Below are 25,105 nucleotides of genomic sequence, written 5' to 3'. Positions count from 1 at the left end.
AGTCACGTCACTGCTCTGGGCTGCAGTTTACCTCTCGGGGCAGCTGCAGCTTAGTTAATGTACATATAGTCCTGAGACCACAGCATGAAAGGTGCTATCGAGCTATAGCGCCAAGGCAGATGGGGGCTCCTAAGTCTCCTTGTAATATACCCTATTAGCAGCAGCGCAGGAGGTAAATTCACTTCTGCTGAGAGCCTGTCTGGGACCTCATGTTACCCACGTTCCCCCACACCCCATGATCTCCGCCACCCCCCCCCCCTTCCCCCTCAGCCTCGATTTCGCTGGGAGCGCCGAGGGCATTCAGGAGGGGCCTGGCTCCATGCCAGCGCCCATTCTGCTGCGGAACAGCCCGCTCTAACCGTGGGCAGGGACTGAAGAGCAACACCCCCTGTGCCCTTAACGAGCACACAGCATGCACGGTGATCAGTCCGAGAGCATGCCGGGTGCGCAGGATGACACGCCCGCACGCAACCCCTCTCTGGTGCAAGCAGACTGTACAAGAGGAAATTTATTCTAGTGCATTTACATACAGGAAGCTAACCACACCTCCTGCCTTCCTCCTACCCCACCCGCCAGGAGCCCACTGCCCAGTCACAGCAGCGTCTGCACTGACGTAATCCCTCTCTCCTTCACGCCGGATGCTAACGTCAGAGTCCATCCTTCCACAGGTTCAGTGTTTATTTAGCCATCTCTTCCGCCATGAGTTTGTTCATTTTGTCCTTGAGGTAGGTTGCCTTCTGGGCCTCCGTGTTCAGATCCAGAAACTCATAGTAGGGAACCTGCAGTGGAAGAGGGCAGGGAGCGGGGTCAGGACTTACAATGGCAAGGCATGCTGATCTCTTGAGGCTCTGCCCAGGAGGAGAGGGGCCGCTATGGCTCTGTAAGATGGGATATGGACCATCCCCAAAAAGAGTTGGTCCTGGATGTGGGTTGTCTAAGGGGTCACAGCCCCACACCTGCCAGAGGATCCTCCAGACACTGCCATGGATGCAGAGTGGCCTTAGGACAGCTCTTCCATCTGCCCAACCACACTGGCATGAGACTGCCTGGCTCTTCCTGGGGAATGCGACGCTGTTAGCACAGAGCACTATGGGCAGAGGGGGGAGCTGCAGGAAACAGCCTCAGCTTGAGAACAGATTCACCCTCCGTAGCTGCCTCAAGAACCACGTGGGGCAAGGATACAGCTCTTGGGAATCCCAGCATTAGACTCCAGCAGAACCTGACCTAACCTCCCTCAGGAGGCAGTTACAACCTGCCAATATTTGCAGCCCACTCCAGGGAGGGAGAGCTCTCCAGCCCCTTGCAATCTGGCATTGCAAAATGCCTGATGGGAACAGCATCTGCATGGGTGGCCTGGGCTGATGGTATCTAGAGCACTTTGCACCCCAGAGCTCTGCACAAAATCCTATCCCAACAGTGATCACATAACCAGACAGTGCTTGTAGGACTAGTTACCCCACATCTGACCCCTTCAATGGGAGACAGCAGCACCAGCTAAACTCCCTCACCATGGCTACTACACAGCTCAGCGCACGCTTTTACAGGTGCTTAGAAATAAAAATAAGTGCAGTGCTGGACGGAGACGCTAGAAACCAGGGGTGCATTTGCATATAATATACTGCACAGGTAGTCGCAAGAGATGCCTCTCTACCCTGCCACTGTGCGCCAGCCAGCTCGGAGAACAGTCTACATTCAGTCCTTGGCCCTTCTGCCAAGACAGCCACAGAGGGAGCCGCTGCTGCTGGTAGTTTCTCCACTGCAGACGTGGGTCTGTGAGGAATGGGGCTCAGACACCCACCCTCATTTTACGTAGGCCACCAGCCAGCCATAAGAGCTGTAATGTGACACAGAGTCCACAGCTGTTCTGGATTGAGCGCTGCCAGCTGAAGGAACATTTCCTTATTTCAAAGCACGATCAATACAGTCTCCTAGCCTGCACAGGGTGTCTGGAGCATATTTTTATCCACAGCATCCAGTGGCCTTGTGGCCCATGACTGGCAGCTGACTGGGCCAGTACCCACCAGGGCAGAGGTGAGTTCTGAATCTGAAAAGGCTGCAGGGCAAATGCCCTGATTAAGTGAGAGGTCCTGGCTGCCCCTGTGTAGGTACTATGTTACCTTGGCATTGGAGCATCTCCTACTGCTGGTGGGGTCCACACAAAAAGGGGGAAGAGAAGCTTAGGAAATGTGCAGAGAAAGCAGAAAGTTCACTTGCAGCTCCACCAACGTTAACAGCTGTCAGCCTGCTGTTATTAACGGAGCCGTTTGCCAGTGGCTCTGATGCACATTAAGAAGTTGCCAGCCTTTGCCAAATGAGACACGCTGGAGCCCTGTATACCTCTCCACGCCAGGTGGGGGCAGCCTCTTACACCAACGTTTGAAAGCCATGTCTGTTGAAGGCTCTGAATTAGGTTGTATAAATGTTAACTTGCAATAGGCTTTTATAAATCTTCAGTGCTTTGGAGGCACAAAGTGCTACATACAAATGCCAATTATTATTAAATGGATAGGCAAACTGTAATCACTGCAGCCACTTCTGGGGTGGAACACAGCAGCTGTTTAATGGAGCACAGCAACAGCACACCGGTAGTAGCGATGAATACCGTACTCCACCCAAATTAACATCAGAGCGGCAATTATCTAAAGTGGAGGAGCTAAGATGCTGACTCTACAGGAAGAGTCGGGGGAGCTTTAATGAGCACAGGATTAGGATCTGCTTAATTTTTTATTGGACATGCAGCATTTCAAATGGTTCATGGTCTACTTCCTTCCCTTCACACACCCACTTTATTATTCCTTCCCCAAAGGCCCATCCCCCACTACCCAGGCGTGAGAGGCAGCCAAAACACTGATTTAGATATGAGGAGAGAAGAAATGCTTGGCAAAGAGGGAGATTTCAGCTTCTGGCTGTGTGGAGAGGGAGGTCTGTGTACCCAATGGAGGGGACAGCTTGGCCAGGTGGCGGTGCCACATGCTGCATCAAACGTAAGTCACTAGTCTATAACTCTATCAAGGGCCCAAGACACCATCGCTAAAGTTGGTGGGAATTTTGTCACTAGCTTCCCCGGGAACAAATCAGGTCCTGCCCCAGTCCATCGATGGGGAAAGCCTACCACTGGGCTGGGATGCCAGTTCCTGCTTCTGCCACAGACTTCTTGTGAGACTTGGGCAGGTTCCTTAGTCTGTGTGCCTCAGCTACTGACTGGGGTGAGATTGCCTGGCCTGGGTTCTGCAGCAGCTCAGACTCAATGAACAGTCCCTGCTGGCTTGAAATCACTGCCTTTGTGAAACGGGGCTGATGCTTTGCTGTGAGGATAAGCACAGTGACTGCAGAGCACTGGGGCCATACATGCACTGAGGTAGAAATGTACTGAGAAGCAATCTTATTGACTCTGCCTTTCAATCAGCAGCTTTCACCTTTAGCTACACTGGAAGTGTGAGGACTAGAGCCTTTCCTTGGAAAGGGATCTATTCATTTACACCGGGAGAAAACATTACATTTTGGTAGGTTTCCCCCTCTAGATATAGCTTAGGGGAGCCAAAAATTGTAGCTGGAAGGCCCCCTAAGGATCCACAGGGACATCCTGCGTGGGCAGGAGGAAGAGAACATAATAGGCTGTGGAAAAATAGCAGAGGGAGCTCAGCTGGCATTTTGCGTAAGTGTCACACAGAATGGAGGCATCAATACACTGCCTAGAAACTGGGCAGCTTTGAAAAACAGGGGGAGGGCCAGTGGGGAGATGGTGTTGGGCAGGAACAAATCTGCAGAGAAAGAGGGATCAGGCTAACGTCTGCAGTGTGTGCCCCACGCAGATGACCCATCCCTCTGGATGCTGTGACAGGCTATGTTTAGGCTGTATGCCCAGAGCTCTGCCTCTCCTCTGCACGTTATCGCTACATTGAAATTTAACTGAGTAACAGCGGCTGAGGCCAGAAGCAGCCTCACTGTTGATTATGGCTATTAAAAGTATCTTCAAACAAACAGCAGCTGCAAAACACACACAGCAGCTGGGACGCACCCAGGACCTTCCACACGCACCTCCTCAGCATGGTCTTCTAGTCAAAACACCCCTCAGCAGGACCATTTAACAATCCACCCCCCAGCAGAGCCAAAGCACCGCCTTCAATTTGCTCAGCTAACCCCTTTGTGCAGGGGTTGCCCAAGATCCACTACAGATTGGAAGTGGGAGGTTTTCAAGTGACAGTGATTTTTGGGTGCCCCACTGGAGACCCCTTGCAGGGACTTCATTCTTCAAGGGTGGGTGCTCAGCACCTCCTGGGAAAACACCCCTTTAAGGCATTTGAAAATCAATGCCCCGGCACTTTGGCAAAGCGTTACACTGAGCTATTTAAGGCCACCTCTCCCCAGAGGTGCACGCTGGACAAACAGCAGCACTGCTCCCCTTTGGATGTGGGTTCCTATTGCTGACCTTGGGACCACTCGAATACCAGTTCCAGAAAGAGACCTGGTAGGCCGTCTAGCCCCTCGCCTAGTCATCATGTGCAGGGTGAGCCCCCTACAGCTGTCACGGGGCCCTGGCTACTTCAGTTTGGGGCTCCTCCCCATTTGCCTGGGAAAACTATGCTCCAGATCTCATTGGCAGGAAGTTCTCTCCTTCAGATCATCTCTGACTCCTTCCCCTCCCTTCTTTGTGCTCACTCTGTTGACCGTTGTCCCCTTGGTCACCTCTGAGGCAAGGTCTCTTCTGTATCCAGCTCCTAGTCTCCCTTCAGATCAGTCCCTCCAGCCGGGGGATGGTTTCAGCTTTGCAATGAGTTCGGCTTACCAAGTGAGCCCACGTTCATAACAGGGGTGTGAGGGGAGAGGGAGACTGGAAGGGCTACCCGCCATATTTATTGGGCCACCTTACACCAAGGTGCATGCCGTGCTGTTTGAGAGGTGTCGTTAAACGGAGGTCGAGCCCTAATTCACTCTGGTACTGGGAGCAAGGGGAGGAGCAAAACCAGTGGTGGGGAGGCATCAGCCCTCCTCAGCTACTCACATCTACGATCAAGAACCCGGCGGCTTGCACGTGTCGTCGGGCCATGACGAAGCGGCCCAGGAGTTCCTTGCTTCTGCTGCTGAAGTTTGGGAACTCCCACAGCAGGAAAGCTATCCTGTGAGAGAGACGCACACAGAGGGAACGGAGCTGGATGACTCAGGAGCAGGCGTGTGCTCAGATTTATCAAATTCTAGAGCACGGCGCACTCCGGGCTTTGCAGGCAGGACACTTTGCTGCTGTCTCTGAACCGCTGCCAGAGCTCCAAGAAAATGAGCACATGGCAACATTAAGAGGAGCCACGTGACCCAGATGCAATAGCTGACCGCTCTGGATCTGACAGGGCACAAGGGCTGGCATGCTGGATCAGACCACCGACCCCTCGACTGGGGTCCATTCTCCTGCCGGCGGCAGTCACCAACATCGAACGCTTCAGAGGGCAGGCACAGGAGCATCAGGAGGTGCCTGCTCAGTTGCGAAGGCTGCGTGTTTGGGGTCAGGAGTGGCGACGGCAGGTGTTAGGGTGCGAGAGATCAGTTCAGGTCCTGAGGCAGGCAATTTGAGGGCCCTTGTCTGAGCATTTATAGCCATAAACACTATGCCCCGGAGACTACTCAGCCCTGTGATTTGTTTGATGTATGTGTGAATAGGAATGCTGGGGAAAGGTGCTAGAACAATTTAGCCACAGAACAGGTCCAGCAACAATGCAGCCTCAACTCAGCCCTAGCAAATGGGCAGTTTAGTTGCCACACTTCTGTTGAAACTGATGAGGGGCTAGTTACAGCGGTAGATTGATATGAACACTGCTCCACATGGCTCTGGACCGAGATCAAGCCAGCCAGAGCCAGCCACTAGAGATCAGAGCAGTGCTTTATCAATTTCAGCCTCAGCACCGTGCTGTTGCTGAGCAATGGGGCGCTAAACCTTGGAGGCCCAAGCAGATTAATAAGGAGAAAGAAAGGGGCCTGGCTGGCGAGGGAGCCTGTCTTGCCCAATTAGCATGAGCGCCTTCCCATACAGCCCCAGTCCTCTGCCCCACTACCCCATCCCCAAACAAAGGAGGGGAATGGTTCAGCTCACAGCTGCTGGGGCTGCGCATGGACAGGAGTCGTAGGCACACTCATTGTAACCTAAGCAGGGGAAGGGCTATGGGTTCCCCCAGCTGAACTTCCTTCCCAGTGGCTGGGTAAGAGAACCTCTATGAAGATGCTGGTTATCCCGATCAGCTAGCATCCTGTCTGTCTGCGGGGGCTTCTAAGGAGGTGTGAGAGGTGGGGAGGGCACTCAGAGGAGCTAGACGGCTCTAGGAAGAGACCTTCTGCATCAGCAGCTCTGTCAGGCTTCTCATTGGGCCTGTAGTTGCCCCAGACTCTGCTCACAGCGCCCATCTCCCTTTGCCCGAGTTGCAGTGGTCATAGTGTAGCCATTGCTGGCAGTGGGTTTGTGCCACGAGGGAGTCAATGAACCCGTCTCACTTTCAGCACGACCACGTGCAGAACCCATGTCTGTGCAGCCCCTCCCGCCCCCAAGCACATGCACACACAGTAGCCTTTCCCCCTCACTCCCATGTGGCTGGGGCAGACTCAGACCCTTCAGCCCAGACACATGGCAGCAGCATGGCCTGATCTCTGGTGTGGCTAGGCAGACTCACCTCCTGGCGTCCGGTGGCAGGGGCGTTTTGCTCTCTGAGTGAAGCAAGTAGGGGGAAGCAAAGTCCTTTACAGGGAGAGGCTGGTTGTTGCTGTTCAACACCATCTCAGCATCTACGAAGGAGAGAGGGGAAACCACAGGGACTCCTGATTAACATCAGACATCTTATTGGCCCACATCCCCAGGAAGATCTGATGATGCACCAAGTGCAAATCCTTGCCTATGCCCATCGGCTCACCAGTGCCTGGGGGCCACTAACTGGTCAGCCAGGGTTAGTGCCCATCCCTGGGGGCTAGCCCTGGGCAGAGCTGAATTTTGGCTTTGATGTGCTAGCGGATGTCCGTGAGTACAGCAGGGTCATTCCACTGTGTCTTGTGCTGTTTGGGTGGTGGGAAGCTGTAGTCACAGACAACAGTGACCTTCCCTAGCAGGTGTCTGTAGCATGCTTTTATCCCCAAGGTCCAATGAGAGGGACATGGGGCCCATGATCTACAGGTGTTGCTGTGGCAGCCAGCTTGGCCAGTGCCCACCACGGAGAAGGCAAGTACTGAATTTGACTTGGCTGCAGAGGAAGAGGGAAGTTGCAGAGTTCTTAGGTAGATCTGACAATTGCTACTCAAGCAGTGGTAGGAGGATGGGGTGTTTCCTCCCTCAGGTCTGCCTAGCACCTCTGCAGATTGGGACCCAGGGGCTGTGCCAGACAGGAGACAATTTTCCATCTGCCTTGTCTCTTCCCTGAGACACTCAGGCATATGGCTGAGAAAGTGTTCCACCACCAGCACTCTGTAGCCCAGAGCTGGGGAGCACGGCTGGACGGAGCTTTTCGCCCCTGGAGCCAGGGGGTAGAACAGGTCAGGTGCATTCAGGGGCCTCATCTTTGCACCCATCACAAAGCCAAAACCACCGGGCATTGCTAAGCCCCGTTTCTGCTCAGGAGGGGACTGGGGACTGGAATAGCAGAGAGTGCTAGGGGTCAGGAGGTGCATTGGCAAGGCAGGGAGGCATCTCAGACTGACGCACCCATCAGGAGGGAGGTGTACTAGCACAGCTGCGGTGGACCCAGGTGCTAGATCAGTAGGCTAACGGGGGTAGGCGCTGTCATCAGGACTGCCACACGCTGAATGAGCATCAGGAGAAAGAAGTTTATGCGCCACGCGCCCTCTAGACAATGCATCAGCCCCCCAGGTCGGCAGCACTGCAATCACTGCCTGGGCGCAGGTCCCCAAGAACACTCACCGAGCAGCCAGCCATAAATGGTCTGAACGTTGAAGCGCCTGTTACCCTCATCTCCGGCCACCACCTGCAGTGCCTCCTGCAGTCTGCACTGTGCTGGAGAGAGCTTCCAGTCCTCTGACTGCCACATGTCACGCAGGGCCTCTGGCGAAAGGAAGGGCCCTGGATAGTTGGGGCTTTCCAGCCTGGCGGTAGCATTGATCTGCAACAGTCTGAGCATGTAGTTCTGTCTTCTGATGGACTCTCTGTCTGTTGGGTAAGAAGGGCAGCTATGAAGACCTGTCCCCAGGGAGGCGCCTGGACCGAGGGCTCAGCCGTTCAGATCTCCCCAGAGTTTGGTTTCGTCCACTTCATACCAGGAGTCAGAACTCCTGGGCTCTCGCCCCACAGCTGCCACTCAGGGCCCGATCCTGCAAGGCCCAAAGTGATGAAGGCAGTCTGAGTGGGAGTCTATGGGGGACTTGCCATAGGAACTGTACTCAGGAGCCCAGGAGGTCCCGGCCAGACTGAGGGCCTGTATGAACCTGATGAGAATAGGTGCTGAACAATCCAACCCCCCGGCTGCAATGAATGCTAAGTACTTTGCAGGGTGGGCACCTACCCCCCGGTGTTCAGTGCCTGAGCAGTTGCCACTCTGGTGGCTCCAAGCCTGTGAGCTGAGCTTTGAGAGAGGAAGCACACACACAGGCATGCAAGGAAGGCACATGCACTCTGCCCAGCACAGGGGTTCTTGAGGTGCATGAGATTAGCTCCCTGTACCCAGATGCGATTCAGCGGCACTGTTAGGGCAGGAGTGTTAACACTGTAACGTGAGTCTCCCCATCAGGCGAAACTCTGCTACAGAGATGTAAGCGCACAGACCCAAGTGTAACCAGCCAGAGAGCTCCTCCAGCAGCGTGCCCAGTGCTTCTTGTCATCACTAACAGTGGAGCCAGCAGCACACTGGAGCCCCCATGGGCAGCATCACACAAAGGATGTTGCCCTGCTAGACAGACACACCCTGTGTCAGGCTCCAGAAGTGGCTGTTCTAACTAGAAGCCGCTGCCAACCCTCTTCTGTGGCATACTCACGCTGAAACACGCTCACGACCTTTCAGATTGCTGAACCAGCAGAACAAAAATCATTCCCTCCCCATTGCAGCAGTTTTGCAAACCTGCGCGGTAAGTTGGCCCCCCCGCTTACAGAGGCTGGGTGTCTGTAGCATGATTTTATCCCCAGGAACGAACTACTGGTGTTAGCTGTAGCAGCTGGCTGGGCCAGTGCCCACCACAGAGAGGCAAGTACTGAATCTGACGAGGCTGCAGATTCTAGACAGTCACCACTCTGCAACGGCGCTTTCAGATGCCTACATCCTTCCTGGATTTCTGGATTCAATGGGAGTGGGTGGGTGAGCGCAGGAGAGAGCTGCAAACTGGCTTTTTCACACTACAGAGCTGTGTTCTGACTCCGGTCTCCAGTACGAGTCAAAAATCCAAGGCTGGTGGCATCCAGCCACTCCTTGGTGAAGAGTGACCCATATCAGGAAATACCCTACACCAGCCTGGACAGCTGGCCCCCGGCTGGGACAGCAAGGGGTGTAGTTAAAGTGCATCGGTAGGGGTCAGAGCTGGGGTAGCCACTGGCAGGACAGTGTGAGGAGGACACCTTCAATCCAGTGTTATCAGCACTTTGTTGTCACAAGCACCACACTCACTTTCACCCCCCGATCCCATCCCATCCCACCACACCCACAAACCCAAACACGAGTGCCCAGCAAAGCTTAGGAGCTAGTGCTGCTGGGTTATCCACAGACAACCTGGCTGCTGAACTAGAGCTGTGCAGAAGGCATCAGTGCTCTGATGTGCTTCCCAAAGAAGTGGAATTGCCAGGACTCTCTTTCCCCTGCTTCCATCAAGGCGCTGCTTTACGACCTGTCCTGGGGGTTATAAGAGGCAGCAGCAAGGTCAGCTCCCCATATGTGGCCCAACCTGCGTGTCTCACTGTGGCCTGCACAGACCTCATGGGGTGGGGAGAGTCTGAGTTACCATCACTCATTCAATCCTTCCCCTCACTGCTGACTATTACAACAGGACCACCTGGTGGTGGATTTCTGACATGACAGTCGTTGATAATCATGACCACGGTACATTCATTTCACTCATCATGGGATGGGCAATGACTGTCACCTGGACCAGCCGGGAACTGATAACCTCAAAGGTGCAATATTCCCATTCCTAATCCCTTGTGCGGTAAGATCCCCTTGTGTTTTAAAAGGCTCCCCCTCTCTCCATTACCACTGGCAGATGCAGGTACACCCCAAGTCCTCGGCACATCTGCATTTACCTAGAAACGGGCTGTAAAACTGTGGCGTTAGCACCCGTTGTAGGTAGGGAGTCTTCACCTGCTGCAGCACGCACAATGACCAGACCACCTCTATCAGCATGTATGGGTCAATGCTGTCCAATTGGTTATTAAGCTTCTCGTGGACCTGGGGAAGGAAGGAAAGTCGTAAGTTGTCAGATGGGTTTCCTGCGTTGGGTCTTTCTACCTCTGCCAGCAATTCAGAGGCTGCTGGACCAAAACCTGGGTGCTTGGTCTGGGCATAGCCAGTGTGCAACCTCTTCGCTAGAGAAATGCCTCTCCCAGGAAAGGGGCTATTTGCAATCAGGGGATTTTTATCATTTTGGTTCTTCGGAAATATGAAAGTGGGTTGCCCAGCAAGAATGGTGTGTGCTCACTAGGGTTTGTTATTGTAGGGTTGCTACTCCAGACGTAGCACACACCAATCTCACTGTACGCTTGCTGCTCTCTGTAGAGTCACAAATTGAGCTCATTACAACTGGATCACTCCGTTTTTAGTGGACCAAACGGCACTGAGGGCTGTGGGATTGCTTTGAAGCCACACCTGTGAAGAATGTGGTCTTTGCCTAGGAACGAAAGGGAAAAGCATTGCACGCCCTTCCTGGCTGCAGGAGAGTGCCAAGTGTCACTATCATCCAGAGAATATTCGGATCAATGCATGCTGGCAGGATGTCCGTCCGGGGACCACGGCAAGCAGCCAGGCCAGCTCCACCTTCCAGGGTTTCTAATTCTGGTGGATGGTGTCAGTGATAGCCCTGAAGATCAGGGCCCTGACAATGCACAAAAGACATGGGACGGCAGGGTAAGCCGCCCCCTGCGCTGTCCTTGTGCCTCTCCCCTGCCCTTGAGAGAGAGCCTGTAAGGGTGAGTAGCCCCTGGGCAACCAAGCTGCCTTACCAGGGCCACTTATGGGGGTGGTTTGTGTGAGGTAGATCCTTCCCCGCTAGACACTTGACTGAGACGCCCCCACACGAGTTCGTTCCATATTGGCCACTAAGTGCTTATTAAGTAAAGACCCCAGAGGCTGATATGTGAATGTGGAAGGGAGTGAGGAGTGGGAACAGACCAGAAGGATTCCTGGAAAGGAGCCCATAGAACTAGGGACCTCAGACAATCCCTGCACTTCGGCTCCAAAGGATACAGAGAACTGGTCACCGTGCTATCTGGTAGCAACGTAGATGGCTCAGACACAGTTACTCCTCGGGCCAGAGCAAGCCAAAGGACAGTGGGGGAAACTGAGGCAAAGGTGCTGCAATGTCACATCCAGCCAGGAGGGGACATGTTAAGGTAGCAACTTTGCTACAGGCCAGGTGGCTTAACGATCTAAGCAACAGGTCAAAAATGCCAAGATTCAGTAAGGCTCCGGCTCAAACCCCAAAAGAGTCAACTCAGCCCTGACTGGATGAGGAGCTACATATTATGCCGTTTACTATAGAGGTGATGGGACTATGAGGTAGATGAGCTTCTGCCTCCTATGTCTGAACAGTTACAGACTGTGTGGCCTACACCCTATGCTTCTGCCTCCGTGTAACCAGCTTTCATGGTGCACCTGAGAGCTGGGTTAGAGCAGATCTTGCTAAGAATGCTACCATGATCATCCATGCCTACCTCAGCAAATGAATTGCGGGCCCAGACATGAAAGGCTCAAGGGCCTTCCCAACCCAGAGGTGCACCTCTGGAGGGCTGGCACATCCCCACCGTATAGAGTGATTTTGTGCCTGTTGCCTCTGGGCTTCTTACATACACTGTCGCCAGTACAGGCAGCAATAGAGCCATTCTCCCTACCAGTCATCAGTGTCAGGGTGACATAGCGAGGAGAGTTAAGGACTGCCTGCCTGTCAAATCTCAGCAGACCATTTAAGGGACGGGGGATGTCTTTTTTCTGGAGGCTTTTTCCTTGCCCCTCTCAGCTCCCAGAAAGACGCCCCCTTCCTTTAAACCCCCCGCCAAGTCGTGTGACAGCCAGGTTGCCCATAAACCTTTCCCAACAATTGTTTTACCTATCACATCATCCACTGCGCTGCGCCTCCAAGTCAATGCTTGACTGAAAACACTGAGCCTGGCACTTTGCCACAAGCAGCAGGATGGAGCGCGTGCCGCGGCCTTGCTGGGAATGCCCTGCTTCCTGTTCTCAAGAGCTCAAATCCAAGGACTTCACTGAGCAACCAACCATTCTTACTACATATGACCTGCAATACCACCCAGGCTAGGTCATGCATGTGTTCTGGGAGATGGGTGTGTGACTATGAGGCTAAGCATTGGCTGTCCAAAAGGGGCCTGTTTATTACAGAAATCAGAGCAGATCTTCTGGACACCCGTAAATCTGCAAACTCAGATGGCTTCAGGAAATCTGCAGCCTGAGCAGACCTGGCTTTGGTTCTGATGTAGCATGACACATTAATGGAGGAGGGAAGGGTTGAGAAACTTTACCATGTTATAGAAGCTCTCGCCTTTACTGGGCTGGAAATTCAGGTGGGCGAAAGCCAGAATGATGTTGCACAGCTGTAACACAGTGAATCTGTCAGCACTGTTCAGGATAGTCTGAAAACCAGAGAGGGAAAATGATAAGTGTAGATCTGAGCTTCTCCAAAGCAAAGGCCGACACCAATGCTCACAAAATCCAACCCCAGGACAGTGCTACCTTGATTTTGAAGGGCAGAAATAAGCCAAATGGTCCCTGTCTACCTGTCAAGGATTTGATATTAACATCCACCACTATATTCAAGGAGCACAAAGATATGGGGGTTTAAGCATAAACAGAGATACGCAGAATATCTTATCTGTCAGATGAGGAAACTGAGGTATGGACAGGTTAGTTAGAGGCAGAGCTGGGATTAATTGTCAAGGAGACTGGGGCTCCTCCCAACCATCAGTCTATGCTTCTCCTCTTAGCGTTAACTGTTGCCACACCAGGCAGTCATCTGCAGCGAGCCAACTATGAGCAGCCCCACACTGAGACCACCAGTAGAGGTGACATTTAAGCCATGTTTACTGACACAAGCGGTCTTTCACTTAGCCCAGTCAAATCGTGCTTGCACTACCACTGAGCAAGCTATCAGTTTATAGTGCCATAATGCTTAGACTTTACAAATGCATCTCAACATTATCCCTATCTCACTACTGGGGAAACTGAGGCAGAGAGCAGTCCAACAATGGCTGTTTCCCCCCCACTTCCTTCCCTACTCAAGTCTCCTCACCTGCGTGAAGGTCTCGAAGAGCAGCAGGTGGAGCCACTTGAGGTAAGAGAAGGACCTGAGGCAACTTATGATGTCATGATAAGCCATCTCAGGCAGGCGGCCTTGCAGCTGTGATGCTATCTTCTGGAAGACCTGGTTGTGGTGGAAATTCAGTTTTCCTTAAAGAGGCAGAAGAAATCAGCAGATGCTTAGGAAGAGTCAACCTGGAGCTCCGAATCACTAGTTGGAGCAGTGTGAGGGACGTCTGGGGAGTAAGGCACAAGGGGGAGACAAGCAAAAGCATCAAGCCATATTCCTGGAGAGGAAGAGGTTCTGGGTGAATGCTGCTCCCTCCTCAACTCTAAATCAGTTCTGAGCCACAACTATACCCTTGCAATTATGGAGAATCAGAATCAGGCTAGAGCACTGAATTTGACAAAGCTGCAGAAAGAGTGCTCACGCTAGCTTGACTATAGGCTCATTAACAAATACCAAGAGGCAACGTAAATCCTGTAGAGGTACTCAGGATATCCACATTAATGCTGAGCATGCCCACGAAGTGCCACTTCCAAGGGGAGAGTCTAACAGATAGGCCCAGATATGGTCATGGTGCCCTTGTGTTTGAAATGATCACACAGCACTGTTAGACTGATGTGGCTATGTAATAAAACAAAAGCAGTAGTGGGAAGACGTGGGCCAGAGACAAGAACCAGGAACACTGGTGTTCCTAGCTCAGCTTCCACAGATTCCCGCTGTGGCATGTCACTTAACCTTTTTGTGCCTTAGTTTCCTCAACTGCGTAATGGAGATAATCTTCTATTTCTCCAAGGCTATTGTGAAGATTCACTGGTCAATGCACTTAAAGTGTCTGCAAGATGAAAATAATTTGAGAGCGAAGCACCAACATGTTCATTTATTTCTCCTTCTAATCACATAAACAAACCCATATGCACCATTTCAGAATGCAGAGCCCCAGAGATTCCCATTCCAGTGGGTGAGAGTCCCCGAAACTCTGCACCTAGGGAGAAGTTTTAAGTTCTTCAATAAACTGGAACCAGAAAACAAAACCAGGACTTATATTTCTCCAACACACCAAGGATCTCCAACACACCAAGGTGTTTGCCTTGACTGAGGAATAAATTTGCTGTGAGCCTGAAGTTAAATACTCAGAATCCACCACTTCCCTTGCTAGTTTTTTCTATTGGTTAAACACCCTAATTACAGGTGAGATGATCTAGATGATCACTCTTTAGATGTGCAATTCCGAGGACCTCCATAACCATCCCATCAAGCCCAATAACTTGTGTTTGACTAAAGACCTAGTTCAGCCACTTGGTCATGTGCAAGACAGACAATGAAGTGGTCTGATACTAGGGTGATGAGCATGATAAACTAAATAGAACAGAATGCAAAAGCTGCTGTTCTCAGTGGACTGGTAACTCTGCATTATAACTGACCAAATCAATTCCATTGTTGGTGTATATTACAGTTACCAAATAACTCGGCAGTTAACTTTCCAAAGCAGGGTCAAGAGAGATTTCAAACCACAGGGTAAAGTTATTTGTACTTGAATGCATGAGCTTAGAATTCAAGGTCCTCTTCCGCCAAGACTATCTCAGCATGGTAGTGATGCTCTAAAGTCCCAGTTCAATGCAAAGACTGTGCTGAACTGCTCTCTGCTGGGTGTGATACTTGACTGAGTATTCAGGGGACCTCTGGACTCACTTACCATACGCAAAGACTATGTCCACCAGACTGTCAGTGCTGAAGGCAAACTGCTTCTGAACCAGGTGGTAGGAAATGGCCCGGAGCAAGGGGACAGAGCGCCAATTCTGGAGCACTAAAGCCAACATCACTTTCCGAATATCCTCAGCGTTGAATTCCTCAGCTAATTCCAGAGCCTGCCAAGAGACATTTTGCATAGAGAACAAAGGTGGGGTAAAGCAATTAGATGGTTAATTGCTTACATATCTGGCATGTTTCAAAGTATCTTAAAAAATATACCCTCCCAAAGATCATCCAGCACTGAAATGCAGCCACATCTGGAGCAGAACATGGCAGAGCACAGTAGCACTAAACATTGAGGCACAGTGTAAAAAATAGTGTATGGGGGGGGGGGGGGAATTAAAGGAGGCTGCATGTAATTAATTCTGACTGAATCTGGTCAGGGTATCAATGTTACACTGATTACTATTGCAAAAAATATTATGGGATCTATTACAACCACGAGTGGGGCCAGTATGGGCTCAATACAGTAATAATTGAATGAAATTTAAGAACATAAGAATGGCCATACTGGATCTGACCAATGATTTCATTTAGCCTTGTATCTTCTCTTCCAACAGTGGCCAGTGCCAGATGCTTCAGAGGGAATGAACAGAACAAGGCAATTATCTAGTGATCCATCCCCTGTTGCCCAGTCCCAACATCTGGCATTCAGAGGCTTAGGGACATTCAGAGCATGGGGTTGGGTCCCTGACCATCTTGGCTAACAGCCATTGATGGACCTATCCTCCGTGAACTTATCTAATTCTTTTCTGAACCCCGTTACACTTTTAGCCTTCACAACATCCCCTGGCAGCAAGTTCCACAGGGTGACTGTGTGTCGTGTGAAGTAGTATTGCCTTTCGTTTGTTTTAAACCTGCTGCCGATTATTTCACTGGGACACCCTTGGTTCTTGTTTTAGGTGAAGGGGTAAATAATACTTCCCTATTCACCTGCTCACACAATTCATAATTTCATAAAACTTCTATTATATCCCCTCCATAGTCATTTCTTTTCTAAGTAGAACAATCCTAGTCTTTTAAACTCTCCTCATATGGAAGTTGTCATACCCTTAATAATTTTGTTGTTCTTCTTTGTACCTTTTCCAATTCTAATATATCTTTTTTGAGACGGTACGATCAGAACTGCAATTCAAGTGTGAATTTATATAGTGGCATTATATTTACTGTCTCAATAGCTATCACTTTCCTAACGGCTCCTAACATTGTTAGCTTTTTTGACAGCTGCGGCATGTTGAGTAGATATTTTCAGGGAACTATCCACAACGACTCCATGATCTCTTTCTGAAGTGGTAATAGCTAATTCAGACCCCACCATTTTGTATGTATAGTTGGGGTTATATTTTCCAATGTGCATTACTTTGCATTTATCAACACTGAATTTCATTTGCCATTTTGTTGCCCAGTCACCCAGTTGTGTAAGATCCCTTTGTAACTCTTTGCAGTCTGCTTTGGATTTAATTGTCTTGAGTAATTTTGTATAGTCTGCAAACTTTGCCACCTCACTGTTTACCCCCTTTTCCAGATCATTTATGAATATATTGGACAATATTGATCCCAGCACAACCCCCTGGGGAACCCTGCTATTTATCCCGTCCACTGTGAAAACTGACCATTTATTCCTACCCTTTGTTTTCTGTGTTTTAACCAGTTATTGATCTATGAGCGGACTTCTCTCTTATCCCATGACTGATTAGTTTGCTTAAGAGTCTTTGGTGAGGGACCTTGTCAAAGGCCTTCTGAAAGTCTAAGTACACTATATTGACTGGATCTCCCTTGTCCATATTTCTTGAGCCCCTCAAAGAATTGTAATAGATTGTTGAGGCATGATTTCCCTTTACAAAAGCCACGTTGACTCCTCATCAATGAATCATGTTTATCTATGTGTCTGATAATTTTGTTCATTAGTTTCAACCAATTTGTCTGGTACAGAGGTTAGGCTTATGGGTCTGTACTTGCCAGAATCGCCTCTGAAGCCTTTTTAAAAGAATTAATGGCCTTGTCCCATGCCAGAGATGAGACAAAGATAATCCAATGGTTCCTTTTGGCCTTAAACTCTAAGCAGCTCGGTTCACATTTCATTCAAAAAACAATAGTGTTGTATCCTTAAGGATTTATGCTGGGCTCCCCCATGGAATATGAGCACCTAAACTAATGCACCAGCAAGGTGAGTACTGATACAGGGGAAATAATGCCCTTTACTGAATCACCAACACCATTTCCTGGTGTTGCCCTTGGAATCTCATCTCTTACTAACTTTCCTCCAACTGTGTTTAGTTTGCGATCTGGTAAGATCCCAACTCAACCATTCTATGATGTGGTATTTTTACTAGTGTGTACCAATGTCTTTAGCAAATATTTATCCCCAGAGTCCAGAAAGAGAGAGACGTGGGGCCCATGAACTACAGATGTTTCAGTGGTGGCTGTCTGGGCCAGTGCCTACCACGCAGAAGGTGAGTACTGAATTTGACTGGATTTGCAGTCAAACCACCACCTAGAGGCAGGGTTGCCACATGTCCCTAACTCATCTGGACAGTGCAGATTTTCAAGGAACTGCTTCATGTTTTGATTGAAAGTCTCAAAGGTGGAAATAAAAATTATTCTTTATCAAAAGATGAAGTTTTCAGTTGAGGAAATTAAAAAAAAAAAGTCTAGTAGTTGTACTTTGCCTTATAACACTTATAAAATCATCCACTGTCCATACCAACTTCCAAACAGGAAAAGCTCAAGGCACTGAACAAACATATTGAGGCCCACACCCTAAAATACAGAATCGTATGACTTTCACAGGTTTACATGATTCGGTACAATTAGCAAAGGCACCATGAAGTGCATGGGCCATGGACACAGAACTATCCAAGGTGTCCCTAGATCCCTTCAAGATTAGTTTTGAGGTATGCTGGTAGGACAATATGTGCGGGAAGCTTGCCTCAAGGCCTCATTGGTGGTTTCAACCTGAGGAGTGTTTCCCCAGCCCGGATCAAATGCCTGAAGGAGAGTAAATAGTAACCTCCCAGTGAGCACCAGAGCAATGAGGCCTGCAGAGCTGTGATTCACAAGCCATCTGATTTAGAACCAGGTTGCTGACCTGGAAGAAGACAGAGAGGAATGGAAATAGAACTAAGGTAACATTCCTTCTCTCCCCTTCATCCATGGCTTAAGGGGGGAGTCTCAAGGCATCCTCCCCCAACAACGAGCAGGTTCTGCAACTCTGTGCTCAGATCTCAGTGGAGCAAAGTAGCAAAGTGGTGGTGAAGTAGTCCCTCTATAGAGTCTCACTAGAGAGCCATTTCAGTAAAAGAAAATCATAATAGTTCTCTCCTTAACCTCAGATCAGATCTCTGGGTCGTTTGGCGGGTCACACTCAGAATCGCTGCTCAACAAAAAAAAATCACAATGCAGATGGTGGTGGTGGTATTCCATATCAGAAAAGACCCAAGAGGCCCCGATGGCATATGTTGCCATGCACGTCTGAAGAACTTTATAGATGCCTACAAACACTTACTTCTGAGAAGCTTCTTAAGAAAGAACCAGTAAAGAGACACAGCAACACCCTGGCACTGTGGTTACTATAACCTTTATGGAGTAGCCCCACTACAGTGGAATTAAAGAAGTGGGGTCCATATTACAAGCTCAGAAAAGACTGTCCTTTAACTCCTTCTAGCTGCCTGGGACAAGCCATCTCAGTGAGATGGAATGGGGACAGAAGAACCCACTGGATAAAATACATTTTTAATTTTTTTTTTAAATCCAGTTTTTTATATTTAAATTAAACAGGTTTATTAAAAAAAAGCATTTAAAGTTAAATGCAACACTGATAGCCTATGTTAAGGCCTAAATTTATTATAATAAATTAAAATCACATAAATTAAATAAAAAAAATATTAATATTAAAAAACATGTTTGCTGCCAAGTTTTAAATAAAGTCAAACCATTGAGCTGGTGAAAGTCATTAGGTAAGCACCTAAAACCAGAGTTTATTCAAGTGCAAACCAGCTGTTGACAGCCGTACCCTCTTTTGCAGGTATAGAGAAAATATTTTCATCATTTCAGTTTATTCAGCTAGTTCAATTCAACAACTAGGTCATTGAAAGTTAAGAAACCAATTGGAAAAGCAGGAAAGCTTGTTTTTATCTTCCAAAGTATGACAAAAAACTACTTGAAAGGATCAGATGTACTACTTCTAAAATCTTAAATGACATGATAATCATAAAAATCAGTTCAATTCACTAACTACAGATATTTCCTTTGTTTAGTAAATAAGTAAGGTTTGAATGCAAAACATGCTTTGATAAATTTTTCCTTATGTATCCAGCATATTAAAGATAGTTTATTTAATAAAAAAATGTAAAGTTCTGTTTTTGTGCATTTTCAATTGAATTTGAATTTCCATCCAAATAGAGCTTGATATAAACTGCAAGTAAAAAATAAATCATCTAGGAAGTCAGAAATGCATCATTCACCATTCTCGTGTAATAAATGTAAAAATTAAGAACCTAAATAAATGTAAGTTAAGCTACCTAACTGGTTTAATAACTGTATATAGATACAGTGTATCCTCCTGGTTAGCAGAAAAGCATCACCAAATTTGGTGCAGTCTGTACTTAGCTGCAAATCAATGTCTTTTAATGATTACCAACCAATTAGTCGACCTTTCTTCAGGAAAATAACGAAAAAGTACAAATGGAAAGCACAATTAAAACTAATGATTTAAATCAAGATTTCCTGCTTGCTGATTTAAATCATGATTAAAATTAGAAATTTAAATGATTTATTTAAATCAATCCACCCTGCAGGAGAGTCAAGCATGGCTGAGCTGCTGCCTATACCTTGTCCTCCAGCCGGTGCATCAGGGTCTGCGAGAGGTGCCTGACTGTCATCACTGCCACCAGAGTTTTTGTGTCCCCGATTTCCGTCCAGCGCAGCTCCAGCTGCTTCATGCAGTCCCGTAGCATCTTACAGTCATCCTCTGTCTGCTTAAAGGTTGTCAATTGCTTTGCCAGGGAAGCAATCTGCTTGACGCTCAGGCGTTTCAGCCGCCAGTGAATTTCCTGCTTCACCAGTCTCAGTTCCCTCTTATTCATCTCCTGCCCTAGAGAGTGGAGGCTCTTTAAAAGGGACAGCAAAGTGCCATTCCAGATCTGGGAAAGCTGGGTAGCAAAGAGAAATATGGGAATGTTAGGCACAATCGAGGCTGTGACAGAGCCGAGAAGTGGAGTTAGAGAATAGAGGATTTATCAGATGGGAGCAATCAACCAGCATCGGCAAATGCCAGATGCTCCAGAGGAAGGCAACCCCACTCACCCGGAGTGGTTTTAGTGCTCCTGTGTCTACACTCCACATTCACTGCCACTTTAACTTGAGCCACAGTCTGCAGGTTTCCCAGCAGCTTCTATGTCCAGCCCTGGTCTGGAGATAGATCAGCAGGGCTGTAGTTTTCCCAGGGCTAAGCTTTCATTGCCTTCAGTATCAGTCAACATTTCTCTCACTTTTACCTCTATGTTCAGACCAAGCTTTCCTCCCTGTGTGCATTCCACAACTGCCTCATGACTCCAAAGGCACACGGCACTTGCCGTCCTTCTCCAAGGAGAAACTGATGATGAAGTGAACGAAAGGCCATCATTCTTGTACTTCCAAACCTTGCCTATATGTACAAGATCCAATGATCTTGGTTACCTACATGGCAGCGTAGGGCTATCTCTGCTGGGTCATGGGGGTGACTTAGCTTTTCCCATTGGAACTGCCAATAAGGAGCTGAAAAATAAAAATCAGAAGCCAAAAGTTCCACAGAGGATAATCTAGATTCTAAAGCATTTTTCATGATGAAAAATTCTCATGGGCTGTACAGAAAACAAAGGAAATATCACCAAATTGCAGCCACCTTTGGAGTGGAACATGACAGCTATTCAGCAATATTACCAACAGTTTAAGGAAAAGGAAGAATCACTTCTCAACTTGAAGCTTCAAAGGGAATCAAGGAAGTAGAATGTAATGGCTCAGGTAGAATTTGGCCATGGTGCTCTTACCAATGCTTTGGCAAATGGTATCACAGAATTTTAATATTCAAGACCTCAGTCTTATGACTTGTCAGAAACTTGGCATTTCTAGTAGCACAGCAACCTCTCAGAGCCACGCTTGGACACTGAATCAATGACTCAGGATGATGGCCACTGCTACAGAATAGTAATTCTTAGAGATCTGAGTGGTTTGCAAAGCTTCAGTAAACAAGTATCATCCATTAGGCAACTGAAGAAGCAGATCACAACCAACATAGACCACACAGCTCATTGGCAAGCCAGGAATAGAACCTTAGCATTCCCACTCTCAGTCCCATGCCCCATGCAGTCTTTTCACACGAATCAACAACAGCATTTCCTGCAACATCTTGATACTAAATTCCCTTGAAAGACTCCTGTCCCACTGCTGGCCTGGTCCAACCCTGACAGTCCTTTGATATCTCAGGGCTTGTCTATACAGGGTCTTAGCAATTAACCCTCTTTGGAAGAGAAGTAACTCTTCACTGCGTCAGTTTATTTGCTTAAAGGTTCGTTACTTCACTTTTCGCAATCCTCCCACTGCCATCCTATAGTGCACAGCCTGTCTGTGGATCTGTCTGTGTGCCTTCCACTGCTCCAGGGTCATCTCAACCAGAGTCCCATTTAAATGCTGGCACACAACCAGGTGTGGTACTTTTTGATACCAGATTTGGGTAGCACAGAGCTGTGTGAACACAATGATTAACAAGAAAAGTGCCTTAAACTGGCATAAAGTGGTGTGAATGCCCTTCAGTTAATTTGGTGTACTTAGAGCAAACAAACTAATCCAATTTAACATCCCTGTGTAGGCATGCTCTTAGGGTGAGATTCTGTAATATTTCTACTGATCTATACCAGGTGTCTGTAGCACTCTTTTATCCCCAGAGTCCAGTAATAGAGACATGGGGCCCATGAATTACAGATGTTGCTGTGGCAGCCAGCTGGGCCAGTACCAACCACAGAGGATGGCACTGAATTTGACAAGGCTGCTGTGGTTTAAGACTAGGTAGAGGAGCGCATAAAGTAACGTGTGAAACCCACTCTTATTCTCTTGCTTAGATGCCCCATCATTTTACTGAGATTTCATTGGGCTATCCCAGAGTTCAACATGGCTTTTGAGAGCTGGGTGTGGATTCACTGTGGATTCCCCAAAGGGGGAAACTAAAATTCTTAACAGGCTATAACACAGCTGCTGGCAGCAGAATTTGCCAACCATCAGTCCAATTCAAACTTTATTAATCCTTGTGCTGCTGTTCACCGAAGACAACAGAACTTAGCAGGGCTTTCTAAAGCACCATTGCCTCGTGTCACAGATAGGGGAGGCAAGCAGCATAAGCTCAATAGACTGTAAATTGTGGCAGGGAAGGGGATGTAGTGTCTGCTAGGCTATCACTCAAATCCCTGCCAGTGCCCACCCACTGGGGCGCATAGCACCCATGGCCACTACAGCCACTATACACACAGAAATGAAATATCTAAGTAATGCTCATTTTTAGTTGTGTCTACTTTTCTGCCCTTTCTGAAAGCAGCTGGTCACACTATCTCTGCCTTCCATGTGCTCTGTCTCTCACAGTTGGAAGTTAGGAGAACCAACATCATGTGAGGAGACAACTCTGCACAGGCCACCAGCTAGTGATCTTAGGGAAATTCTGTCTCATCAAGTTTGGTTAAAAGCCCCAGGGAAAGGGCACTTCTACTCATCCTCCCGTTATACCCCTCCTGCTGAGAGTGCCCATCTGCAGCATTATGAGAATGTACCTTGTTATCTATAATGCTGAGCACTTGCCGGAAGTGATTGTCCTTCAAGATGTTTTTCGTTTCTAATTTTTTCTCCACTGCAATTCGGGAGAGTTGGATGACCACTTTGGAGGCCTGGTTCCCATTTAGAGAGTGAAGTGCAGCCACCTGAAAGAGATCTTCAGGGCTAGAAGCTGATTCTATGAGTTTATTAATCTTGCTGTTCCCTAAATATCTGTGATCCAGTTGCTCCTTAAATGAGAGTTCATCTGTTTGTCTCGAGAGGCTTGACATGTGTAATGAAGCGAGAGCTGCTTGAGGCGGTCTTGCTATCACTGTCTTGCATGCTGGTATTAGCAGAGAAGCTGAGGCTGCCAGGGGAGCACAGGTGGAGACACCAAAGAGCTGCCGACAACAGCGTTGCACCAGTCTGGCTGCCATGGCACAGCTAGATCTACTGAGAGGGAAGGAGAGAGGGACAAAAACTGAACTGGGGTTGTCAACGCCACATTTCAGAGGCCCTACAAGAAACACTACCTTGCCCTTTCACTCATTTGACTTCACCATTCAAATACAACAGGAATCTTTTTATTTACCTATAACAGTCAGTCCCAGCCTCAGGCACATGGTCAATGACAGTCTAAACTGACAGCAATGGAAGGAGGGGGAAGTCGATGAAAAGGTAAAACTGCTCCTTAGAAGTTACACTGAAAACCTAAGGCTGCCCCCTTCGTGACCAGGGACATCGTCCCTACCGCCTATCCCCGCAATACCTAAACACTGCCCCAGGCCTGCTGCATGGTTTGTCTTGGCGCGGCTCCTGGAAGTGCCCGGCTTTGTCATGTGCACGAAAGGCCGAAGTCGGGATGCCCAGGCCCGGTTCTGGGGGGCCCGCATCTCTCCGTTCCCCCGTGCCCGGATTCGATGGGGCCGGGCGGACCGCGGGGGGGGGGGGGGGGGGGGGCTAGCACGGGAAGAGCCCGGTGTGTTACTTACCCGCGAAGCGCGCGCCCAGGGGGGACGCCGCCCCACTCTCGCTTCCCCCCCCCGCCCGTGTGTGGGGGCGGGGCGGGCCGTTCACCGGCGGGGCTTCTCGGAGCGAGGCCGCCGGGCCCGAGGCCGCGCCGCTGGAGTGGCCCAGCTCCGCTGCGGGGAGGGAAGGCGAGTCAGCCCTGCTGCTGCTGCCGCCGCCGCCCGCAGAGAGCCGGGAGGGGACCCAGAAGGCCGCGGCGCGGGTGAATGTCAGCAGGGACGGGCCTGAGGCGCGGCAGGAGGCCCCGCCCGCAGCGGGGAGGGGGGGGAGGGGCAGGGTTACTTACGGACCGAGGGGCCTCCCAGCCCCGCAGCCGCCGGGCGGAAAGCGCAGAGCCGGCGGCGAGAGGCTCGGCTCGGCAGCGGGCGGCCCCGGATTTCTCCGCAGGGCTCCTCCCGCGCGGCGCGGCCACACGACAGTCTCCCCTCCCCCCCCCGGGCCTCGGGCGGGAAACGGGCCCGCACAGAGTCACTCACCATCACCCCTCCCGCCTCAGCGATACACCGCCCGCCTCAGCCAGCCTCGCGCCTCATGACCTCCGCCGGCGTCCTCCCTTCTGCGCGCGCTGAGACGAGGAAGAGGCACCACGGCGCACGCGAGCTAGCGACAGCGGCGCGGCCAACGCGTCACGACGACGACGTCATCATCATCCCTACCGCCAGCCAGCCTCCCTCCTCCCGTACGCGCGCGAGCCGACGCTCCGCAGCACCCATTGGCTGCCGGTCCGGAGGGGGGGCGGGCTGTGGGAGGCCGCTGGCGCCATCTTTACTGAGGGCAGTGGCACGGCCAGAGGCGGGGCGGAAGAAGCAGCCGGCGAGGGTATTTATTTCAGGGCGCGGCCGGTAGTAGGCGGGAGCGTTGCGGGGCGTGGCGTGGTTTCCGGGCTGAGAGCGAGCGAGCGAGCGAGCGCGCGCTACTCCACCTTGGGCCGGGCGCCATTTTGGGTGGGGTGGAGAGGAGACTAACGCAGGCAGGGCTGCTGTGTTCGTGGGGGTAGCTGGCTCTGACTGCAGCCCCCCTAGATAGGCTGGTCTGCCCTGCTATCATATTGTGCTGTGGGCTCCGTGGGGAGCCTTCCAGCCCCCGAGCGTGGGGATGGGGAGCCGTGGCGAATAGG

General features: G+C 49.9%; 1 protein-coding gene and 5 non-coding genes across 9 annotated transcripts; all 6 read right to left on the bottom strand.

Annotated features, from left to right (window-relative positions):
- Positions 1–276: 276 nt before the first annotated feature.
- TBRG4 (transforming growth factor beta regulator 4) lies at positions 277–24,656 on the bottom strand. 4 transcript variants are annotated; one of them, XM_067544490.1, is made up of 12 exons: positions 24,465–24,656; positions 23,952–24,101; positions 22,977–23,412; positions 20,013–20,333; positions 15,128–15,299; positions 13,420–13,577; positions 12,653–12,763; positions 10,205–10,349; positions 7,886–8,131; positions 6,651–6,762; positions 5,003–5,117; positions 277–779 (listed from the first exon to the last, which is right to left on the bottom strand). In XM_067544490.1, exons 3-12 carry the CDS (start codon positions 23,394–23,396, stop codon positions 678–680), a joined length of 1,902 nt encoding a protein of 633 aa, XP_067400591.1. In that variant the 5' UTR covers positions 23,397–23,412; positions 23,952–24,101; positions 24,465–24,656; the 3' UTR covers positions 277–677. The 4 variants fall into 4 exon arrangements, with proteins under 4 accessions (XP_067400591.1, XP_067400593.1, XP_067400594.1 ...); XM_067544492.1 differs by having other exon boundaries at positions 22,977–23,409; XM_067544493.1 differs by lacking the exon at positions 23,952–24,101.
- Positions 1,941–2,058, bottom strand: LOC137150610 (small nucleolar RNA SNORA5). The gene has a single exon (XR_010919039.1). It is a non-coding gene; the product is annotated as a small nucleolar RNA SNORA5 (small nucleolar RNA).
- On the bottom strand, positions 7,079–7,216 carry LOC137150604 (small nucleolar RNA SNORA5). The gene has a single exon (XR_010919033.1). It is a non-coding gene; the product is annotated as a small nucleolar RNA SNORA5 (small nucleolar RNA).
- LOC137150609 (small nucleolar RNA SNORA5) lies at positions 9,072–9,185 on the bottom strand. Its single transcript, XR_010919038.1, has one exon. It is a non-coding gene; the product is annotated as a small nucleolar RNA SNORA5 (small nucleolar RNA).
- LOC137150608 (small nucleolar RNA SNORA5) lies at positions 17,524–17,664 on the bottom strand. The gene has a single exon (XR_010919037.1). It is a non-coding gene; the product is annotated as a small nucleolar RNA SNORA5 (small nucleolar RNA).
- Positions 22,075–22,209, bottom strand: LOC137150607 (small nucleolar RNA SNORA5). Its single transcript, XR_010919036.1, has one exon. It is a non-coding gene; the product is annotated as a small nucleolar RNA SNORA5 (small nucleolar RNA).
- Positions 24,657–25,105: the final 449 nt, after the last annotated feature.

This window comes from Emydura macquarii, unplaced genomic scaffold, assembly GCF_026122565.2.
Source record: "Emydura macquarii macquarii isolate MOO-44397 ecotype Brisbane River unplaced genomic scaffold, CSIRO-AGI_Emac_v2 contig_973, whole genome shotgun sequence".
In the NCBI taxonomy this organism is placed as follows: Eukaryota; Metazoa; Chordata; order Testudines; family Chelidae; genus Emydura; species Emydura macquarii.
This window is presented reverse-complemented; position numbering and strand designations above follow the sequence as displayed.